At 41.6% G+C, this 22166-nt stretch overlaps 1 protein-coding gene across 1 annotated transcript in view; it reads right to left on the bottom strand.

The window, feature by feature from the left end:
• LOC122815140 (gastrula zinc finger protein XlCGF57.1-like) overlaps nt 1-584 on the bottom strand; it is a 179777-nt gene extending 179193 nt beyond the window's left edge. The window contains exon 1 of the mRNA XM_044087394.1: nt 434-584. Within this exon, the coding sequence (XP_043943329.1) occupies nt 434-448 (15 nt within the window). The 5' untranslated portion in view covers nt 449-584. The remainder of the gene's footprint in view (nt 1-433) is intronic.
• Nucleotides 585-22166: the final 21582 nt, after the last annotated feature.

Consider the following 22166-nt stretch of genomic DNA (forward strand, 5'->3'; position numbering starts at 1 on the left):
TTCCTACATTCATGCATGCAAAGAGAACTTATTCTAAAATACGGGGTCTCTCATGGAAGAAATATATAGAAAAGAAAATTACTCTAATGTTTCCTGAATGTTCAGCATCTCCTAAGCTGCAGTACTAGATCTTTTTTCTGCCTCTAACAATACATTGTGCACTGCTTATAAATAACTGCCTCTCCAGAGTCTGAAAACAGCAATTCAAGAATATCAAGTCCCAGGAAAAAAAATGGTTTTTACGTTGCCTTACTTCCATTTCCAAAACCATAATCTGTTCTCTGAAAATAAATAAATAAAAAACAAGATGAGTTGTTCTTTTTTTTTTTTTATTATTATTATTTTTAGATTTAACAGCAAGAAGAATACATTATATTCAGCACTCAGCTAGCCAGTGCCTTTGTGCACAGTATTTGCCAAACATTAAACTTACCTCCAACTTCATCATTCTATTTCAGGTTTCTGCAGTACAGAATCTGTCAGAAAAAGATGCAGATGTTGCTTGTAGACACCAGCTCTGTAAAAATAGTAGAGAATTACGGATGAAAATTAATTCATTTTGTCAACTTCTTCCTGCCGACAACATGTAAGATTACTAACTAAACTAGCACTCACTTCCTGTCCATCAATGAAATGTGTCCCCATACCACAATGCAAACTACGTAATTAATATTAATGAGGCACTCAATAGTAATACCTCTCAACTTGTTAATGCAAAGAATCTGGACAAAGCTTGACAAAATGGGGGTACAAATAGGGGCATATTTTAAATATTGCGCTTATAAACTTAGAAAGTTGCTAGAGTAACAAGATTTGTTTTGATATACATTTTCTGAAGGATTTGAAGTCTGAAACTCAAATGTATATCATTATTTAGTAACTTCATTCCTGAGATCATCCCAGTGATTTGCCAGGAAGAAAGAGGAACAGGCCAAAAATATGAGCTGAAAATCTGTACAGTTGAGCGGTATGATAAAGCAGCAATTCTCCTTTGATACTCAGGATTTGGTGGCGACTTCTAATGGAGGAAGCCAAAAGACAATTTACTTGTGATGAATGCAGTGCAGGTCTGTGTAGAGCAAGATGGGCAGATCAATCTGTTTGTTGCAGACCTTGTTGCATGTTAAAGTTATGCATCCTGGAGTACCCCCCCCCCCCCAAATGCTGATAATCAAAACATGCTCCAATTATATGATTAATCTTTTTTTTTTATCAACTGTTGCTGAAAGTGTTTTTGCATTAATGCAAAACTTTTGCCATTGATCACATACAGCATCATTTGTCAGACTCCGTCACTTAGTACCTCCCCAGCACAGAAAGGACCTTAGCCTTCCTCACACCACTACTAAAACATATCGTTTGTGTAGTTCAAAAGTAAAATAACATTTCTTTTCAATTGTAAGTGGTACATTTTAATTTACAGAAACAAACCTCCCAACAGCCTTGCTTACAAAAGAAATATAAGTGAAGTAAAAGATAGTTGACCTAGCACAAAGTTTTTGTATCACTCTTATAACCGACTATATACATTCCCCAAATATAGGCTTTTCAGTAATAAAGACATTTTAAATGTACAACTTTTGTAGAGCTGCTTTCATCTCCCCTGAAACATATTTGGGCTTCCCCATGGAAACTGGTTTTAGTATTTGAGAGTTAGACTGCAGTGTACACATTCTGGCTAGGCTTATAAATGCACTTGGGCAGATAGCCTAGTACCTACCTATGAACCTATACTGCTTTCTCCATATAGATTAAAGACACTTTTTGTGACATTAGCTTTGTTTCTTAGCAAAAAGGTTGTGCTGTCACAAAAAGTCCCATGAGCTCGGAAATAAACTCAGATTGTGTATCGAAACAGAATTACTTAACAATAAATAACAAAGATGTAAAATATGCTACCTATGAATGGAAAACATGGAATTGTACACAATTATTATATTTTCTAAACAAGCACTCCCAATTAATGTTCTTACGACACCCTAAATATATTTTTCTAAACTCATTTTATGTTGAAATGTACTTTAAACAGCGTTTACTAAACTCTTTTTTAGGGCTTTGTACACCTTTTAATTTTAAGTTATCTAAATCAGTTATACCTTTAAACAGTTGCAACTAGAGTATGTTATATTACAGCTACCTTGTACTTTTTATTCAGACTACTGACTTCACCTTTACCTTAATCTCTAGAGTTTCGTGTCCCATCATTGAACTGTACTATCACTTCCTTCCAGGCCTTCACCATATCCATCGACATCCTCTGTGTGCTGTTCTGGTCTAGCTTATAACCCTTCCTTACTGTTAATGTTGTCGGTCCTGCTACTCTGGGAAGTAATAACTGAGACTCACGTTGCATCTTCTGCTTGTCTTCTTCCTTTTCTTTTTAAACACAGAGGGCCACATAGAAAAGCAAATTCATTAGAAAGAAGTGTTTTTAACACCACATCACAGCAGTCTCCTTGTTTAGCAGCTGTGTTAATTATTTTATTCTGATACATCTAATTTACTTATTATTTAAGGTAAATGCCAAGTGATAACTGTCCACTACTGATTTAACTTTGTATATTACCATGGATACAGGAAAAAAAATAGGATAGCAATTATGGAAATTATAAGTAGAACAAAAAGTGTGTGGAAGTGAATGTTTCTATCATATATTATATACTGTCCCTGTAATAAGTTTTTGTATTAATTACACTGTCTGACTGCATACAGACAACCTTGCATCCCTTCAGGTTCTTTATATCAGTCTTGTCTGTAAGCTGCATTGTAGGAGGTGCTTCAACAGGGTTACTCAGAATTTTCCTTAGCTATCCCCTGTAAATATGGTTCAGCAAATAAAAAACTCTTTGGAATGTATGTTGCACTATCAATTAATATTTTACAAAATGGCTTCTACTGCATTGTACATGGTTATCATATGGAGTTTCTGTTGTAAAACTTTTCGGTGTACCAAGTGTTCTTCTCATGGTTAAGGACTATCACATGCTGTCCAGGGAACAGTGGAATACTAGACCTATTTTGGCTGCTCTAGCCTTCAAACTGAGCAATTTTCTGTTATCTTCTTCACTTTTTCCTAGCTAGACTTTGATCCATCTTTGCCTGAAAAAGGGTTGAGACACACTCAACTGAAATCAGGGATTCTAACCATATTGTAATGGAGTCCAAACATTGCCAACTAAGAGCTGACATTCTTCAGCAAAGTGTATTGACCAGTATTCGGTTTTTGTGTCAAGTTTGCTGAACACTTTTGCATTTGCAAAGTTTGGGTCAAACTCTTTGAGAGCTGCATTCCTTTATGGACTTTTCCTCAGACTGGTATTTAGTTTCTGGAGACCCAAGAGTATGAGTCGGGAACCATCCTCTTTAGTGTTAAATGTAAGGCATTAGCACTATTCCATATGTTCTTCCTCTTCTTTCAAAGCACCAAGAGCAGGAAGTGAACTTAATCGGCTCGTCCTTCATGTGTATGCTACATTTTCATGGTGGGCCAATGAATGGCTTTATATCTGGCTTCAGGAAAAGCTTAGCTGCTCCACCAAATTTACCAGTTTTGTCAAAATGGTTTGGATATGCCTCCTTTAAGTCAGTATATCCTTGAGTGTTATATATTTCTCTGTGTTTTCCTATCATAGACTTTTGGTGAGTATGCAATTGTGTCACCATTAAATGTTATGAGCTGGTACAGTTTACTTATGGGAACATGAATAACATCTGGCTATGATATAAATGCAGCATAAAAATACAGCATCAATCCATTCAGAATGTTTATATTGACATGGACTAGTTAGGTTCTAAGGCAAAAAAGCAGTGCTATACAAGCATTATGCATTAATGGTAATGGAATAAAAGTGCTTTTAGGGTCATAGGTTCATAGGTGTTTACTAGGCTAACAATCACAAAGGCCTTTTTAAGCCTAGCCATGCATCCCAAATCTCTGACAAGTTTTGGTACCCTTGATAGGTGTAAGCAGGGTCTTAGGAGATGAAACATTTACAAGCAGGAGCCTGGGAGATTAACCAATTACAGGTTGCCTGTGTCCATTACAGACATAGGTGCCAAACCAGGGATGAATTTCCTGTTCCCCATCCAATTGTCCAAGCTGCAATTGAATTGGGTTAGGGAGGAACTCTGCTTTATATGGATGGGGAGCCTGTTCCAGAGAAGGGGTAGTCTCTGGAATACATACCTGTCTCTCCAGTTGGTCCTATATATATATATATATATATATATATATATATATATATATATATATATATATATATATATATATATATATATATATATATATATATATATATATATATATATATATATATATATATATATATATTACAGGCAAGGTTTAAGCCTTTAGAATGGGTAATTCTGGTTCTGTTTTTTTGCAGATATGCAGGAGGTCCATCAGCATGGTGTCTGAAAAAAGACTTGTATGCCAGGAATAGATCTCCCCTCAACAGCCTATGGGAGATAGAACACAGGGATAGGCCCTTGAGGTAATCTACATAGGACATGTTATTTATGCTCTATATTTTTTTAATGGGGAACCTCTGTGGACATTCCAGTTTTTGGATATGTCTGGTTAGGTACATACCAAAGGGGGCACTGTACTCAATGACAAGTCTGATGAATGCCACATACAGTGTAACAATCAGTGGGGGATCCAATGACAGCTCCTAATTTGCAATCATCTGCAATTTTAATCAACCAAAGACCACACTCATTGGTCTTGACTACACAGAAGTAAATGCCAAAATGGAGCTGTTCAAGGACTGATCCCTGAGGGACTGCACTTGTGACTGGCCTCTTTGTAGAGCTGGACTCCCAGTTCTACCTTCCTGGGTCTTGTCTGTGAGCCAGCTGGATATCCACCAGGTGACATAAGGGTTTGTACCTAACCTCTTAAGTTTGTCAACAATGACTGAGTGGGGTATTGTGTCAAATGCTTTGGCCAGGTGAAGGTAGGCATTGTGAACCATTTTGTCCTTATCCATTGCTTTGGAGACCTTCTCAAAAAGGTCCACCAGGTTGATTAGGCATGAACTGCCCTTGACAAAATCAAATTTGGTTGGGTCCAGTGTCTGGAGGTTTCCTATGTCATTATTGATTATATCCATGATAATTCTTTCCATGACTTTGTACATGAGACTGGTGAGACTTATAGGTCTGTAGTTTCCAGGGTCTGCAGATGTTCTGCCTTTGTACAGAAGGATGACTGTTGCTGTTCTTCATTCATGAAGCATGAAGCCTGATTGAAGGCTACATTTAGAAGGCATCCTGGGATATTATCTGGGACCATTTGATACAGTGTTCTTGGCCCTAGAGAGAGAGATATGTCTATGGACCTGTTCCCTAGTGACAGCAGGGAGAGTTATATTTGATGGTATTTTCTTAGGGAAGGTTGAGGGGGAGAGAAGGGTAAAGCTGGAGCTGAATTTGCCAGCCAATTTGTTTTCTATATCTTCTGGCTCAGTATAGGTGGCTGCATAAACAATGACCTCTGCATACAACTGTGTATTATCTTTGAGCTTGCAAACATAGCTAAAGAATCCTTGTGATTGTTCTTGGCCCGGGAGACAAAATTGACCTCAAAGTTGGCTTTAGTAGACTTTATTTGTCCTCAGATTTGTTTGTTTAGTTTGATCAGAGTGCTTTTATCCTGCTGGGTGCTGCCTATCCTAAATTTTGCCATGATTTTCTTTCTTCTGTTATACAGCCTACTGATGTTGTGATTCCACCAGAGTGGCTTGTTTTTATTATTTAGTTCTGTAATTCTTCTTGGTGGGTACAGCTACCTCTATGCAGCTATTAACATGCTTGCATATGGTTTCAGTTAACAGTTCCACATAGCCAACAGTGTTCTCAAGGTTTATGGGGCTTGAAATTTTGCAAGGTTATCACTTAATAGTAGGAAGTTAGCTTTGAGTAGTGTTTGAATATTCCAGGGTTAGCTAAGGTTCCAGGTTTTATTTTTACTTCCAAGGAGACCATTTTGTGGTCTAATCTTACCAGAGAAGACATTACACTAAGGGGTAGCACTCTCCCATGTTACTGAGAACCAGGTCCAGCATGGTAGCACCTCTGGTTGGTGCACTGACAATCTGGTCCAGAGAGTTTGTGCTTACATACTCCAGGAATCTCTGTGCCATTACGTTTGGTGTCGTACATGATTCCCAGTTAATAATGGAGTAATTAAAGTCACACATAAATATGGTATTGGTTTGGATGGTGAATGTTTCTAATAAGTTTAAATACATGGTATGGGTTTCCTGGGTCATACAGGAGGACCTATAGCTCACAAGGAAGTGGTATTGTATTCTGCCTATAGTGATTTCAACATGGAGAAGCTTGAGTGCATTGTCCTGTTTGACCAGCCTTGAGGTATATTTATTTCTGATGTAAATCGAGACACCTCCACCTTTAGTCACTGCCTATTTAGTAGCTGATCTAAATGTGTGGAAGGCATTACAACCCCGTACTGTTGGTTTGTTCTCCATGGCTTTAAACCATCTCAGTGACCGCACAGATGTTAGCATTCTCTAGGGTGAAGAGAGCTTCTAGGGAGTGCAGTTTTTGTTTGGACTCCTAGCATTAAGCAGTAACACCTTTAGATTTTCTTGGTTTTGATTTGCTATGTTGGAAGTACTTTCAGTTTGGCATTGCCTAAAAAAGACACTGTTGGGGAGGGGTCCCTATTAAAATGATGAAACTTTGAAAAATTGAATGGCTAAACAGCCGAATATGCAGCTCTCAAAATCGGTTTTGTGGGGGGCTGTGCCCCCCACACCCCCCGCAAATTATATATACCAACTCCAAGATCGCACAACAGTGAGGAAAGGGCAAATTTTCTGATCTGCACTGTAGTGCAATTTCAGAAGACTGATCTTGAGTGGCTGAATATTTTGCTTTTTAGCCATTTGATTTTTCAATGATTTGTCATTCTAATAGGGACCCGTTGGGTAGAACAATGCTTTTGCAAATATTCAAAAGCCTAGAGGGGGGAGGTGCAGACCATCCCTGGCAAAGCAGAATGGTCTGCTGGCCATCTCCTTCCATGCTGCACCCCTTTAGAATGACACCAAAAACTAAGGCAATTATTAGAGTCAGTCATCATTTGTTCATATTGTGGCATCATCCTTGGAGAAGGTAAAATCACCCCTTTTCTTTTGAGTTGATTTGGGGTTAGTATATGTCTACAGCTTCTTGCCTGGTGGTTATGATTTTTAAGATTTATTCTTGGGGTTGTGACTTGCAGGATGTGTCCTCCATTTGCTTTGTAAAGGTTTGCCCAGTGTCCCTTCTTACAACATGCATCATTATATGCAGGACAATGATGGTGTTTATGATATGTGTCACATTCTGGGCATGTTCTTGTCACAACATGGCAAGTTGGCATAACTCTGCATTGCATTCTGACCTTTTTGATCCTCTGTGAGCACATCTGTCAATGAATATCCTTTAGATTTAGCACCAGAAACAAAAGACTAGTATTGAGAACTCAGCACAGGCAGAGATGAGAGTTCAGTGCGAAACTAGTGCAGGAATACATATCAGAAGCTTAATATATTTATAATGCAATAGCAAACAATAATCAGAACACTGACCACTCTTGTCTAAGGTAGACAAATGCCACCATCTTGGATGAACAGACTAATAGCCCTAGTGATCTGTAACCAGTGTAAATCTTTGTGATTAAAGATATAAGTTCATCTTTTATGCATCAGACCATGCTAAGGTGTTCTCTGCTTCTCTGGACTAAGTTCCTGTTAGATTTGGTTACTGATCTTGAAACAAATGTAAATGGTCTCTCTTTGTATCTGCCTGTAACTTTTGATATAGAAGAGCACAAATTCTGTTGATAAAGCGCCATGTATCATCCTAATAAGCCAGTGTAATGATATACTGACTGTGAACAAAAACAGAATGTCAATAATGTGGGACACTGCTCTGTCAACTTTCATTTTCTGCTGAAACAGATAAACTATCATAAACATTTTCTGAACTCTAGGGTAAATAAACTGTCCCATCTTATATATGGTAAAAACAGTGCATTAAAGAACGATGATCTACCCAAATGAAAAAGGAATGTTTACACAACAAAGGAATTGTTGATTAGAAAAGTTTCACATGCCAATCGATAAACTTAGTAGACAGAAATTTGGCATATCTTATCCCTTACAGTATTAAATTCCTTGCTTTTCATCTCCATGACTTTCTCTAGTATGGCATTCCACTGTTCTTTCCACAAATGTAGTATTTTTTAAATTATCTGCACACCACCCACATACCACCACACTGTAAGTCTCAGGTGCATTTATGTTTTATACCTGTCCATATACCTGAACACACACCGCCCACCTACCACAGCACTGCAGGCCTCAGGCTGCATTTCTGCAACAAAAGCCCCACTTGATCAACTTAGATATAGACAACTAAGGAATGACAATAAAAAATCTATAACTCTAGATAAAAAGAGCCTCTACTGCCATCTGCAACAGAAACACCAAAACCATCCTCAAAAGTTTTGGGCAGGTATAAACAAACTTCTCCACCCAGGCCAAACTACCACTGCAGCCTCTTCAGCTTCTAAGCTTCTGTGATTTAAAAAGTTTGTTATTGTAGACAACTCCGCACAGCTCTATGTGGTGTCCTGCAGAGTGATACAGGCAACTGGTAGGCTACACACTCAAGTGCGCTAGCCGAATTAAAGCATTTACTGTGTTTCTGTACTTAATTTCTGCTACTTAAAAAAATATATATATATATCCTTGTTTCCCGTCTTTACTGAACTAGAATAGTCCAGTCTTTAGGTATTGCTGATCTCTGGGCTGTGTCATAGTTCCTGTGTTGCCCATTCCTTATTTGGATAGGAGGCAGCTTCTTTGTTCACCAGTGAGAGCGGGAAGCTCTGAGCAGCCTATCTATCCCTTGAGGAGTGGTTCCAGCCCAGTGACTTGTAGCTTATTGGCCATTTTGGGCCATTTCCTATCTCTTTCTAACCCCCTGCTTTAAAGCCAGCTTTAGCGTGCTTTTGCGCTTGTAATTTAAAGTTTGTTCTGTTTGTTGCATTTACCTTTTGAGGCTACACACTCAAGTGCGCTAGCCTATGTTACATATTTATTGCATTTTCCTGCTGTTTGTTGCAAAAAAAGAAAAAAAACAAAAAAAAATGATCCTTGTTTCCCGCCTATCCTGACCTAGAGTAGTCCAAATACACGCTTTGCTGTATTCTGGACTTTTGGAAAGTTCCTGTGTTGCCATTTCCTTTCTTGGATAAAGGGAGGCTTCTTTGTTCACCAGTGGCAGTGGGGAGCTTAGAGCAGCCTATCTATCCCTGGAGGAGTGTTCCCAGCACAAGAATCTGGTAGTCTATTGGCAGTTTTGGGCCAGTTTCTAGCTCTTTCAAGTCCTCCTGTATAAAACCCGCTTTAGTGCGGCTTTGTGCGATTTTGCGCATAGCGCAGCATCAGGCAGCGTCGCTTAATTGGGTTTAAACCTTTCTGGGCTCCACAAAGTCTGCTCTTCACTTTTTCCCTTAGATCTGATCTAGTTCTCAGAATAAACACCCTATTCCTACTCTAAAGCCTGGCACTTGCTCACTAAAGCAATTATATAAGTCAGCACTAAAAAATTAAAACCACGACACCCTCACAAACTCCCCTTGAGTACCTTGTTCCCCATTTGACCCTTTTTTTCAATTATAAAGGAATTCCCAATACTATTCTAGCATGTCCAAAGGTCAGTTGTCAATCTCCTCTCCGGTCCAGCTGGTGAATCTGGGAATCTTGAGGCAATGTTACAACTGCCTCATGTACACAGACAACCCTCTCCTCCTCCCAACAAATTCCAACACATGCAAGAGATGAAACCATATAGCCAAACTGGAGGCTAAGCTGTCTCAACTCAGTACTGGCGTAACCAGTCAGGAGGAGAAGGAAACCACACTCACTACAATTCCAGTCTCACATAGACCTACCACAACAGCAAATCAAACACATAAACACACAAAAACATACTCGGAGGCTCTAAATAAAAATGCCTAAGCAGCAGAGACCTCCAAAGCAGACACCCAAGCAACCGCTACCCCAAAACCAAACACATGCAACACATAGCTCACAAAGCCAGTGTGCCAAACAGTCACAGCCCTTAAGGCTAAACAACACACCTAATACACTTGTTATAGGTGACTATCGTCAGGCAGACTGACGTCCCGCTTACCAGGCTGAACAAGGAGAAGGTCATGGTGAGCTGCCTGTCGGGAGCTAGGATCCGCCACATAACACAAGCACTCAGGTCACTTCAAGGCAAGTACAAATATGACTCAGTCATTGTCCATGCTGGTGTGAATGACCTGAGACGTACCGCCCTGGACTACATGAAAAGAGACATAGAGGAGCTCTCTGAGCATGTAGCCCAGGCTGGTATGACCCTGACCTTGAGTAGCATCTTACCCTCACCAAGAATGATGCCACAATATGAAGACAAGATGATCAATTTTAACAATTGGCATAAGTATTGGTGTCATTCAAAGGGGATCCAATGCCTGTCACCCTGGGATGACATGCTCGACAAGCCACGATGCTTCGCTAAGGACGGCTTGCACCTATCACCCCTGGGCTTTCGGATATTGGCAAATGCTCTTGCCACCCCCATAGTGTCTTTTTTAGGCAAGGCTCAAAAGACAAACCCACCTCCATAGGTATCACAAGGGATAAGAAACTAAGAGTAATGCTACTCAATGCCAGAAGTCTAAACCTCAAGATGCACACACTTGAAACTCTCCTTAGAATGGAGAACATCGATATCTGTGCAGTAACAGAAACCTGGTTCAAGGCTCCCGAGAGCACCCCAGCACTACCAGGTTATACCTCATACCATGCTTTTCGGCCCCAAAACTTGGACCGAACCACAAAAGGAGGGGGAGTATCAATATTCGTCAAAGATACCCACACCTCCAGGTTGGTGGCACAGCACGAAGCATCAGAGACTATCCATGTGCAACTAACTGTGGGTAAAACTGCCTTCCAGTTTATAGCCTGCTACAGACCACCCTCCCAAACACAGGAACCCCACTCGGCCTTCCTGAGAACACTGGGAAATATGAAGGTCTCTCCAAACACCATTATATTGGGCGACTTCAACTACCCAAACATAGACTGGGAGCATTACTCTAGCTCCAACACCCTAGCCGAAAGGTTCCTAGAATTTATAAACTCAAATGGTATGGAACAACTTGTTACCACTCCCTCAAGAGGGGAAAACATACTGGACCTGATCATCACCAACATGGGGACTCTATGCTCCAGACCAGAAGTGTATCCCTCACTGGTAAGATGAGACCATAAACTAATCTCACTGGATATTCACATCCCGACCCGACCCCCTGCCCAGCAAACCACAGTGAAAAACTTCTCTAAAGCAAATTTCACACTCCTCAAAACCAAGGTGGAATCCTACAAAGCCCCCGAGCCTGTGGAAAATATGGCCCAGACCGCAGAATCCTTTAGAAATGCATTCTATGAACACCTTCAGGAATGCATGGATCATGCAATTCCAAATAAAACCAAGACCCAATCCTCCAAAGGCAGGCGTCCTGTCTGGTGGACCCCAGCCATAAACAAACTATACAATAGAAGGAGGAAGCTACTACATGATAGAGCAAAATCCCAAAAAGGGAAGGCATCTCTGATCAGTATTAGAAAAAAACTACGGGCACTCATAAAATCGTCTAAGGCCAGCTTCGAGAGAAAGATTGCACAGGACACTAAGGATAATCACAAGGCTTTCTTTAGTTATGTGAAGAACTTGGGTGGGAATTCCCAGATATGCTCAGAATTAGTCCAAAATGACAAAAAATACACCAAACCCACAGACATTGCCAACATCCTAGCTGACAGGTTCAGTGCAAACTTCTCCCCCCATCCCCACCAAAAGGGCAAATATCTATCCCAGCAGAGTGCTGCCCCCCTGACATCTCAGAAGCTCAGGTAAGAGCCGCCCTCTCCAAAGCAAAAAACACAGCATCAATGGGACCAGACGGTGTCCCAGGCTGCGTCCTATATGAACTCCAAGAAGAGCTAAACCCAAACATAAAACTACTGTTCAATCTCAGCCTTACTACAGGATATGTACCCAAAGAGTGGCGTACAGCAACAGTGGTCCCTCTCCGCAAAGGTGGTGCCTCAACGAATCCTGGAAACTATTGCCCCATAAGCCTGACTAGCTTAGTCTGCAAAGCTATGGAAAGGATCATCATGGACCTCATAAATAAAGATATTGGGGACCTACAGACATTGGATCCTACCCAGTTCGGCTTTGTTAAGGGCAGATCCTGCCTCTTAAACCTGGTCAATTTCTTTGAAACAGTCACCAAGGCCATTGATGAGGGGAAGGTGGTCCACACAGCCTACCTGCACCTCGCAAAAGCCTTTGATACAATACCCCACTCGGGCATTATAGATAAGCTCACCAGCTTAAATATAAACCCCTATGTCACTAGATGGGTTGCAAACTGGCTCAAGGACAGAACCCACATGGTTAGAATTGCTGGAGCCATGTCAGACTCCAAACCAGTTACAAGTGGCATCCCACAAGGCTCAGTCCTGGGACCTCTCTTGTTCAGTATATATTTCTCGGAGGTACAGGCCAACATGGAAGGACTGTGGCTGACCAAGTTCGCAGATGACTGCAAACTGGGCGCCATAATCAACTATCCAGCCGACACAAGCATCCTACAAAAGGGCCTCATAGAAACAGACAACTGGTGCCATAGCCATGGCCTCAAGCTAAATGCCAAAAAGTGTATAGTCATCCCCTTTGGCAAAAACAAAGTGCCCATAAATTACCACATAGGTGGTAATCCATTAAGTATAGAAGAAGTAATTAGGGACATGGGGACCCAAGTTGATAGCAATCTCTCATTTGACAACCACATGGCCAAAGTGGTTAGAAAAACATTTTATATAGCCCACCTAATCATGAAGGGATTCACATCTAGATCAGGGGAGGTCATCATGCCTCTTTACTCATCCTTCATCAGGCCCATAATTGAGTACAATGCCCCTTTTGGCATGTACCTTACCAGACACCTGCAGCAAATGGAAAGACCCCAAAAGTACCTCACCAAGAGGATCAAAGGGCTCAAACAGATGCCATATGCTGCCTGGTTAAAGAAACTCCAGCTCTACTCAGTGGCATACTGCCTGCTCAGAGGTGATCTGTGCCTGACGTATAAAGCCATGTCCAACCTGGAATTAATGGACATGCTGCACCTCAGAAAATCCAAATCCCATCGAGCTATGCGCTCGAGAGACTTGAACCTCAGCACTGAAATAAATAGGACATGCTGGAGGGACAGATTCATAACCCAGAGGCTCCCTTCACTCTGGAATAAAATCCCAGTCCAGGTTAGGCAGAGTCCCTCATTGACTCTCTCCAAGAGGAATCTTGATGAGTGGATGGGAGATCGTAGGTTTACCCCGGGTATCACGTCTGTGTCACTGTTAGACAGAGGCACAGTATACTAACCTCAAAAAAGGGCATAGCAAAATTCATTTAAAATGGGTGGCAAAAGCCAAACACACTCTGGCTAGGCTTATAAATGCCCTAGGGTAGATAGCCTAGTATGAACCTATGAACCTATGAACCTATAAACACAAATCCCCAGATGACATAAGAAATATCTTCAGTAGATTCTTCAGAGAGACTATGCAGTCTCTAGCCAGCCATCTCACCCCCACCTGCTCCTATTCGAATGCTGCTATACCCAATACCTAATGTTTCTTTAGTCTTCACCTGTTCCTACTCCAGTTATCCAAGTCCTAATTAAGAAATGAAGACCTACCACTCTAGCGGCTGACCTCCTCCCTGCTGAGTATTTGCAAAAACTGCTGACTCCATAGCATACCCTGTCTCTATCTTGATCAACAGGGCTGTATCAGAAGCTGCCATCCCCTCAGTCTGGAAAATATTCCATGTTCTACCTCTCCATAAAGGTGGCAGCTCCACTGAACTGTCTAACTTCAGACCCATAGCTATTCTTTCACCACTAGCTAAAATTGTGGAGAAGTGTGTTCATAAATAACTCATGCACTATCTTACACAGAACAAACTACTGGCAAACTCTCGACATGGCTTTCGACCAAACCACAATACCACCTCAGCCCTCCTCTCTTTCTCTAACACTATAAACCACATTGGGAATAATAACAAACTATCTTCAGCACTCTTTCCTGATCTTTCCAAGGCCTTTGATATGGTCAATGACCAACTTCTCATCCATACTCTAAAGGCCATCTCCTTAGATAACCATGCACTCCAATGGTTTCAATCTTACCTGCTTGGTAGACAACAGGCAGTCCTACAGAAGGACAAGCTATCTACCTGTCTACCCATCACTCTAGGATTCCTCCAGGGTTCTATACTAGGACCTCTTCTCTTCTCTGTCTTTATCAGTGACTTCCACACTGTCATCCCAAATGCTGCCTGCATTCAGTATGCAGACGACTCCACCTTGATCTGTACTGCTACCTCCCCATCTAAGTCTACTCACATTAACACAAAATGCTTTCAACACAGTTGAGGACTGGTTCTCTAATCACCATCTGATCTTAAATCCTAATAAAATTAAGCTACTTCTTTTCTCCCCTACTCGTAGATCCTCCCTACCTTTCTTCACCATAATAGTGAACGGTGTCACTATTATCTCTCAGGAAGCCCAAACCAAACTTTTGGGTGTCATAATAGATAATAACCTTAAGTTTGATATGCACATCAATCAAACTATCAATAAAAAACTTGGCTTCCTTTATAAACTCAGGTCCTTCCTTACACTACCTGCTAGAACTGCTATTGACAGATCCCATCCACTCTCTACCCTTCTCTATACCTCCCCTTTATTCACCAATTTGAACAAACATGTACTTAACAAACTATCCTGCTGTTGCAACCATATTGCCAGATTTGCTATTGGCACAGCATACAAGATACACCACTGTCTTAACCTAAATCTTCTAGGGTGGCTTCAACTGCCTAGCCTACTGCAGTTCAACCAGCTCGTAGTGGTGCATAAAGTCCTCTACCAACCGGAAACTACTCCTGCACTCAGAAGCATCATCAGCCCATACAGTAACCACCAGACACTCTGTTCATCTAATAAACTCCTGGTTCAAACACTCAAATCCAACAACTCAGCTGAGGACTCTCTGTTTTCCAACTCTGTTGGTAAAATATGGATCTTACTCCCAGAAGATGTGACTCTAGAATCCTCTCTAACCCTTTTCAAAAATAATCTCAAAAAATACTTTAAAACACATTGGTTATGCCCGTGTTCTAAACCTGACTAATGCCTTCTCTAAATTCAAGTGCATCATTCACAATTGTTATTATTCAATCTAACCACTCGAATGTAAAAATTATTATTTGTATAAACTGCTAGCGTGATCTGTGTCTGTAACTTGCATATATTAAGTTTCTACTTTATGTATAAACTCCTTGCTTGGTCTGTGTCTGTTACCTATATGTAATAAGTGTCTACTAGATGTATTCTCTGTGTATTGTGTTTTAGAGCTTTTTCACCCAGGCATCTGCTGAAAATGGACATGTATCCAGTTGGACTATCCCGGTCAACAAATGTAAAATAAATAAAATAAAATAAGTAAATTTCTGTTTTATACCTGTCCGTATACCTGAACACACACCACCCATCTACTACCACACTGTAAGTCTCAGACTGTATTTCTATTTTATACCTGTCCATATACCTGAACACACACCACCCACCTTACCACCAGCACTGTAAGTCTCAGACTGTATTTTTGTTTTATATCTGTCCATATACCTGAACACACACCACCCACCTTACCACCAGCACTGTAAGTCTCAGACTGTATTTTTGTTTTATATCTGTCCATATGCCTGAACACATACCACTCACCTACCACAGCACTGTAAGTTTGTAACCCTCAGACTGCATTTCTGTTTTATACAACTCTGTATACTTGAACAACAGGTTGTGTGCAGGTCTGAGAATGTTAGCTTTTCCCATAATTAATGCAACAAAGGGTAAAGTGAAGCAACAGCAGCTGGAGTCTCTGTATTCAGCAGTTTGTGGAGGACACTTACAAACTCATATAAAATATGAACCCACATGTTCCTCTCTTGTTTGGTATATATTTCTCGGAGGTACAGGCCAACACGGAAGGACTGTGGCTGACCAAGTTCGCAGATGACTGCAAACTGGGCGCCATAATCGACTCTCCAGCTGACACAAGCATCCTCCAAAAGGGCCTCATAGAGACAGACAACTGGTGTGAGAGCCATGGCCTCAAGCTAAATGCCAAAAAGTGTATAGTCATCCCCTTTGGCAAAAACAAAGTGCCCATAAATTACCACATAGGTGGTAATCCATTAAGTACAGAAGACGTAATTAGGGACATGGGGACCCAAGTTGATAGCAATCTCTCATTTGACAACCACATGGCCAAAGTGGTTAGAAAAACATTTTATATAGCCCACCTAATCATGAAGGGATTCACATCTAGATCAGGGGAGGTCATCATGCCTCTTTACTCATCCCTCATCAGGCCCATAATTGAGGTACAATGCCCCTTTTGGGATGTACCTTACCAGACACCTGCAGCAACTGGAAAGACCCCAAAAGTACCTCACCAAGAAGATCAAAGGGCTCAAACAGATGCCATATGCTGCCCGGTTAAAGAAACTCCAGCTCTACTCAGTGGCATACCGCCTGCTCAGAGGCGATCTGTGCCTGACGTATAAAGCCATGTCCAACCCAGAATTAATGGACATGCTGCACCTCAGAAAATCCAAATCCCATCAAGCTACGTGCTCGAGAGACTTGAACCTCAGCACTGAAATAAATAGGACATGCTGGAGGGACAGATTCATAACCCAGAGGTTGCCTTCACTCTGGAATAAAATCCCAGTCCAGGTTAGGCAGAGTCCCTCATTGACTCTCTTCAAGAGGAATCTTGATGAGTGGATGGGAGATCATAGGTTTACCCTGGGTATCACTTCTGTGTCACTGTTAGACAGAGGCACAGTATACTAACCTCAAAAAAGGGCATAGCAAAATTCATTTAAAATGGGTGGCGAAAGCCAAACACACTCTGGCTAGGCAGGTAAATGCCCTAGGGCAGATAGCCTAGTATGAACTTATGAATCTATGAACCTATGGTCGTTGCTGGACCCAGATCATATGGTATTTGCTGAAATCAAACCGAGAGCTGTTACAGTGCAACTGGAGGGTCTCTCCCAGCTTCTTCATATCACCACCAGTTTCCATCAGTTCCTGGGACAGAACACCTGAAATGAAAAAAATATATATAATTAAAAGAATGAACATGTTCCTGACTATAATGTTGACACATAACTGTATACTAACAGTATAAAGAGGAAATGAACACAGATTGTAGTATAAAAAATAGAAGTGCCATTTTCTTCTCACAACAGGAGGATAAAACTTGATAAATCCAGATACAGACACAGGCAAGAGTGATTTATACATTCCAGAGAGGGCTTCATTTAAACAAACCCACCAGTCCTTCATTTGCATTCAGAGTTCAACACCAGCAATCAAAAATGGACTGCAGTGTAAATTCAGATGCAGATCAGATGGATAAGGATGACACCCTCAAAATATTACTCTAAATGAAAAAGTAAAATCCCTATGGGCATAGCATGGGGTTCAAAATGGATAGGCTCTTTAACCTGCTGTGAATCTTAAGACATTTTGTTATAACCACACTTATAAATCCCAGCATATCAGGAATTTTTTGCCATAGCAATAGATTACAGTCTTGATTTTGTAATGTCAGGGTTACAGATGTAACAGTATGTATCTCCCTGAAAGGCTTAGATCTTTGGCTGCAGCTTAATACATTAGGATCCAGGGTTTTAAGTGAAATGGATCCCTAGACAAACCACTCTGGGCAGGATTCACAAAGGCTTGCACAGAGTGTAAGAGACGTGTAACACTCCATGCAAGCCTCGCGATCCAGGAACAGCCCTAAACTCCGTGTAAGAGACCAGCTAAAACGTCTCTTACACGGACTGGGTGTGGATATGCTAAATACCTCACTTGCAGCCGAAAGGTATGCAAATGAGGTATATTAGCGATCCATGAAGCAGAAACCAGCCCGTGTAAGAGACGTTTTAGCTGCAGAAATGTACTCAGTTGACAACTGAGTACGTTTCTGCAAAATTCACAACGGAGCCATGTCAGCTCCAAATAAAGGGTGCATATGTGTTAGGCAGCATGCCAATGGCCAAATATGTAGCCATTGGCAAGGTAACCTGATGCAAAAATAATAAAAATATAATTTTTTTTTTGCCGATGTTTAAACCCAGCGCAGCCCCGCGCAAACAGGCTGCACTGTATAAAACATTAAAATGAAGGTTATAAACCCACAAATGTGGGTTTTATGCAATACATGGAATGACAATGCAGGGACCAGCAGACCAAAAACAACATGGCCACCGTGTAGTGGTTGCTAAGGGGGGAAGCTGAGTCTAAGACATGTAACTAAACATTAGTAGGCAATCTGATGTAAATGAGGCTTAGGATGCTGAATCTCACAGTTACATAGCAAATGAGCACAGTCTGAGTAGTGTAAGAGATACATAAGGGGGAGGAATAGAGTAGGAGATAGGTGACATCACAGGGGGGAATGGTAGAAAGAAATGCAGTTCATTGGAGGTCAGTGTAACATGACAGATGACAAACACAGATCAGGGAAAGAGGAGTGCCATAAGATAAGCATGGGAAAGTCAAGAAATGGAAGGTGTACACTGTTACTTATACACAGATCAGGGAAAGAGGAGTGCCACAAGATAAGCATGGGAAAGTCAAGAAATGGAAGGTGTACATTGTTACTTATACACAGATCAGGGAAAGAGGAGTGCCGCAAGATAAGCATGGGAAAGTCAAGAAATGGAAGGTGTACACTGTTACTTATACACAGATCAGGGAAAGAGGAGTGCCGCAAGATAAGCATGGGAAAGTCAAGAAATGGAAGGTGTACACTGTTACTTATACACAGATCAGGGAAAGAGGAGTGCCGCAAGATAAGCATGGGAAAGTCAAGAAATGGAAGGTGTACACTGTTACTTATACACAGATCAGGGAAAGAGGAGTGCTCAAGATAAGCATGGGAAAGTCAAGAAATGGAAGGTGTACACTGTTACTTATACACAGATCAGGGAAAGAGGAGTGCCACAAGATAAGCATGGGAAAGTCAAGAAATGGAAGGTGTACACTGTTACTTATACACAGATCAGGGAAAGAGGAGTGCCACAAGATAAGCATGGGAAAGTCAAGAAATGGAAGGTGTACACTGTTACTTATACACAGATCAGGGAAAGAGGAGTGCCACAAGATAAGCATGGGAAAGTCAAGAAATGGAAGGTGTACACTGTTACTTATACACAGATCAGGGAAAGAGGAGTGCCACAAGATAAGCATGGGAAAGTCAAGAAATGGAAGGTGTACACTGTTACTTATACACAGATCAGGGAAAGAGGAGTGCCGCAAGATAAGCATGGGAAAGTCAAGAAATGGAAGGTGTACACTGTTACTTATACACAGATCAGGGAAAGAGGAGTGCCGCAAGATAAGCATGGGAAAGTCAAGAAATGGAAGGTGTACACTGTTACTTATACACAGATCAGGGAAAGAGGAGTGCCACAAGATAAGCATGGGAAAGTCAAGAAATGGAAGGTGTACACTGTTACTTATACACAGATCAGGGAAAGAGGAGTGCATAAGATAAGCATGGGAAAGTCAAGAAATGGAAGGTGTACACTGTTACTTATACACAGATCAGGGAAAGAGGAGTGCCGCAAGATAAGCATGGGAAAGTCAAGAAATGGAAGGTGTACACTGTTACTTATACACAGATCAGGGAAAGAGGAGTGCCACAAGATAAGCATGGGAAAGTCAAGAAATGGAAGGTGTACACTGTTACTTATACACAGATCAGGGAAAGAGGAGTGCCGCAAGATAAGCATGGGAAAGTCAAGAAATGGAAGGTGTACACTGTTACTTATACACAGATCAGGGAAAGAGGAGTGCCACAAGATAAGCATGGGAAAGTCAAGAAATGGAAGGTGTACACTGTTACTTATACACAGATCAGGGAAAGAGGAGTGCCGCAAGATAAGCATGGGAAAGTCAAGAAATGGAAGGTGTACACTGTTACTTATACACAGATCAGGGAAAGAGGAGTGCCACAAGATAAGCATGGGAAAGTCAAGAAATGGAAGGTGTACACTGTTACTTATACACAGATCAGGGAAAGAGGAGTGCCACAAGATAAGCATGGGAAAGTCAAGAAATGGAAGGTGTACACTGTTACTTATACACAGATCAGGGAAAGAGGAGTGCCACAAGATAAGCATGGGAAAGTCAAGAAATGGAAGGTGTACACTGTTACTTATACACAGATCAGGGAAAGAGGAGTGCCTCAAGATAAGCATGGGAAAGTCAAGAAATGGAAGGTGTACACTGTTACTTATACACAGATCAGGGAAAGAGGAGTGCCGCAAGATAAGCATGGGAAAGTCAAGAAATGGAAGGTGTACACTGTTACTTATACACAGATCAGGGAAAGAGGAGTGCCACAAGATAAGCATGGGAAAGTCAAGAAATGGAAGGTGTACACTGTTACTTATACACAGATCAGGGAAAGAGGAGTGCCACAAGATAAGCATGGGAAAGTCAAGAAATGGAAGGTGTACACTGTTACTTATACACAGATCAGGGAAAGAGGAGTGCCACAAGATAAGCATGGGAAAGTCAAGAAATGGAAGGTGTACACTGTTACTTATACACAGATCAGGGAAAGAGGAGTGCCGCAAGATAAGCATGGGAAAGTCAAGAAATGGAAGGTGTACACTGTTACTTATACACAGATCAGGGAAAGAGGAGTGCCACAAGATAAGCATGGGAAAGTCAAGAAATGGAAGGTGTACACTGTTACTTATACACAGATCAGGGAAAGAGGAGTGCATAAGATAAGCATGGGAAAGTCAAGAAATGGAAGGTGTACACTGTTACTTATACACAGATCAGGGAAAGAGGAGTGCTGCAAGATAAGCATGGGAAACTCAAGAAATGGAAGGTGTACAGTGTTACTTATACACAGATCAGGGAAAGAGGAGTGCCGCAAGATAAGCATGGGAAAGTCAAGAAATGGAAGGTGTACACATTTACTTACACTAAAGTTTCTTGCTGTGTGTGCATGCGCACGTGTGCGCGCCATGAAGTGCGAGTAGGGCAGTGTGCGCGCGTCTAAGGCAGGCTGAGCATGTGGGAGAGTGTTGGTAGATGTTTAACACTGTTTGCTCTGGTGTGCACGCATGTTAACCCGAATAAGATGATTGTAAACCGTGTAAGCATGTGTGAGCGCGTTTCTGCTGGTATGCACGCTGCTCCCCCCTGAGGAAACACAAAGGAAAAAGGAAGCAACAGAATTAGTAGGAAGCTAGCAGGGAATACTGCTGGAGATAGCAGGTGAAAACAATTAGAAGCAAGCAATTACACAGGCAGAATAGTAGCTCAGCCCAGCACTTAAAACTCTGCAAACAGCAGTGCAGGATGTTTCTCTCAAGAGACACTGCAAGACAGGAGTAAGCTATTAGAAGTGAAAACTGAAAAAGCTTCACTCAGAGCAGAAATGTTAGGGGCTGCCATAGCTGTCATAATGAGACATAGGCAACTTGCTGAGGGTGGTGACAATGCAGATGGTGCCAGACAACCCACAGTGAGGAGACGGAGAAGAGTGTACAGGCCCAGGGTCACCTACCACGGGTTACATGAGCTGGAGATAGTAGAGCGCTATAGAGGGGACAGAGAGCTCCTGCAGCAAATAGTTGAGCTGTGCAGGCCACGCCTCACACACAGAACCAACAGAGGGGAACCCATCCCAGTGGAAACCAAGGTATGTGTTGGCATAAGAATACTAGCAACAGGTACCTTCCAGAGACCAACTGGTGATATGATGGGGATATCACAGGCATCAGCCTCCAGGGTACTGCACCAGTTCCTGGATGCCATGTCAGCACATGTCGGTGATCATGTATATTTCCCCAATGCCCGTGAGGTATTGGCCAGCAATATGCGTCTCTTCCAGCAAATAGCGGAATACCCT

The sequence above is a fragment of the Protopterus annectens genome, chromosome 11.part0 (assembly GCF_019279795.1).
Source record: "Protopterus annectens isolate FY-2018-M chromosome 11.part0, PAN1.0, whole genome shotgun sequence".
Classification (NCBI taxonomy): domain Eukaryota; kingdom Metazoa; phylum Chordata; order Ceratodontiformes; family Protopteridae; genus Protopterus; species Protopterus annectens.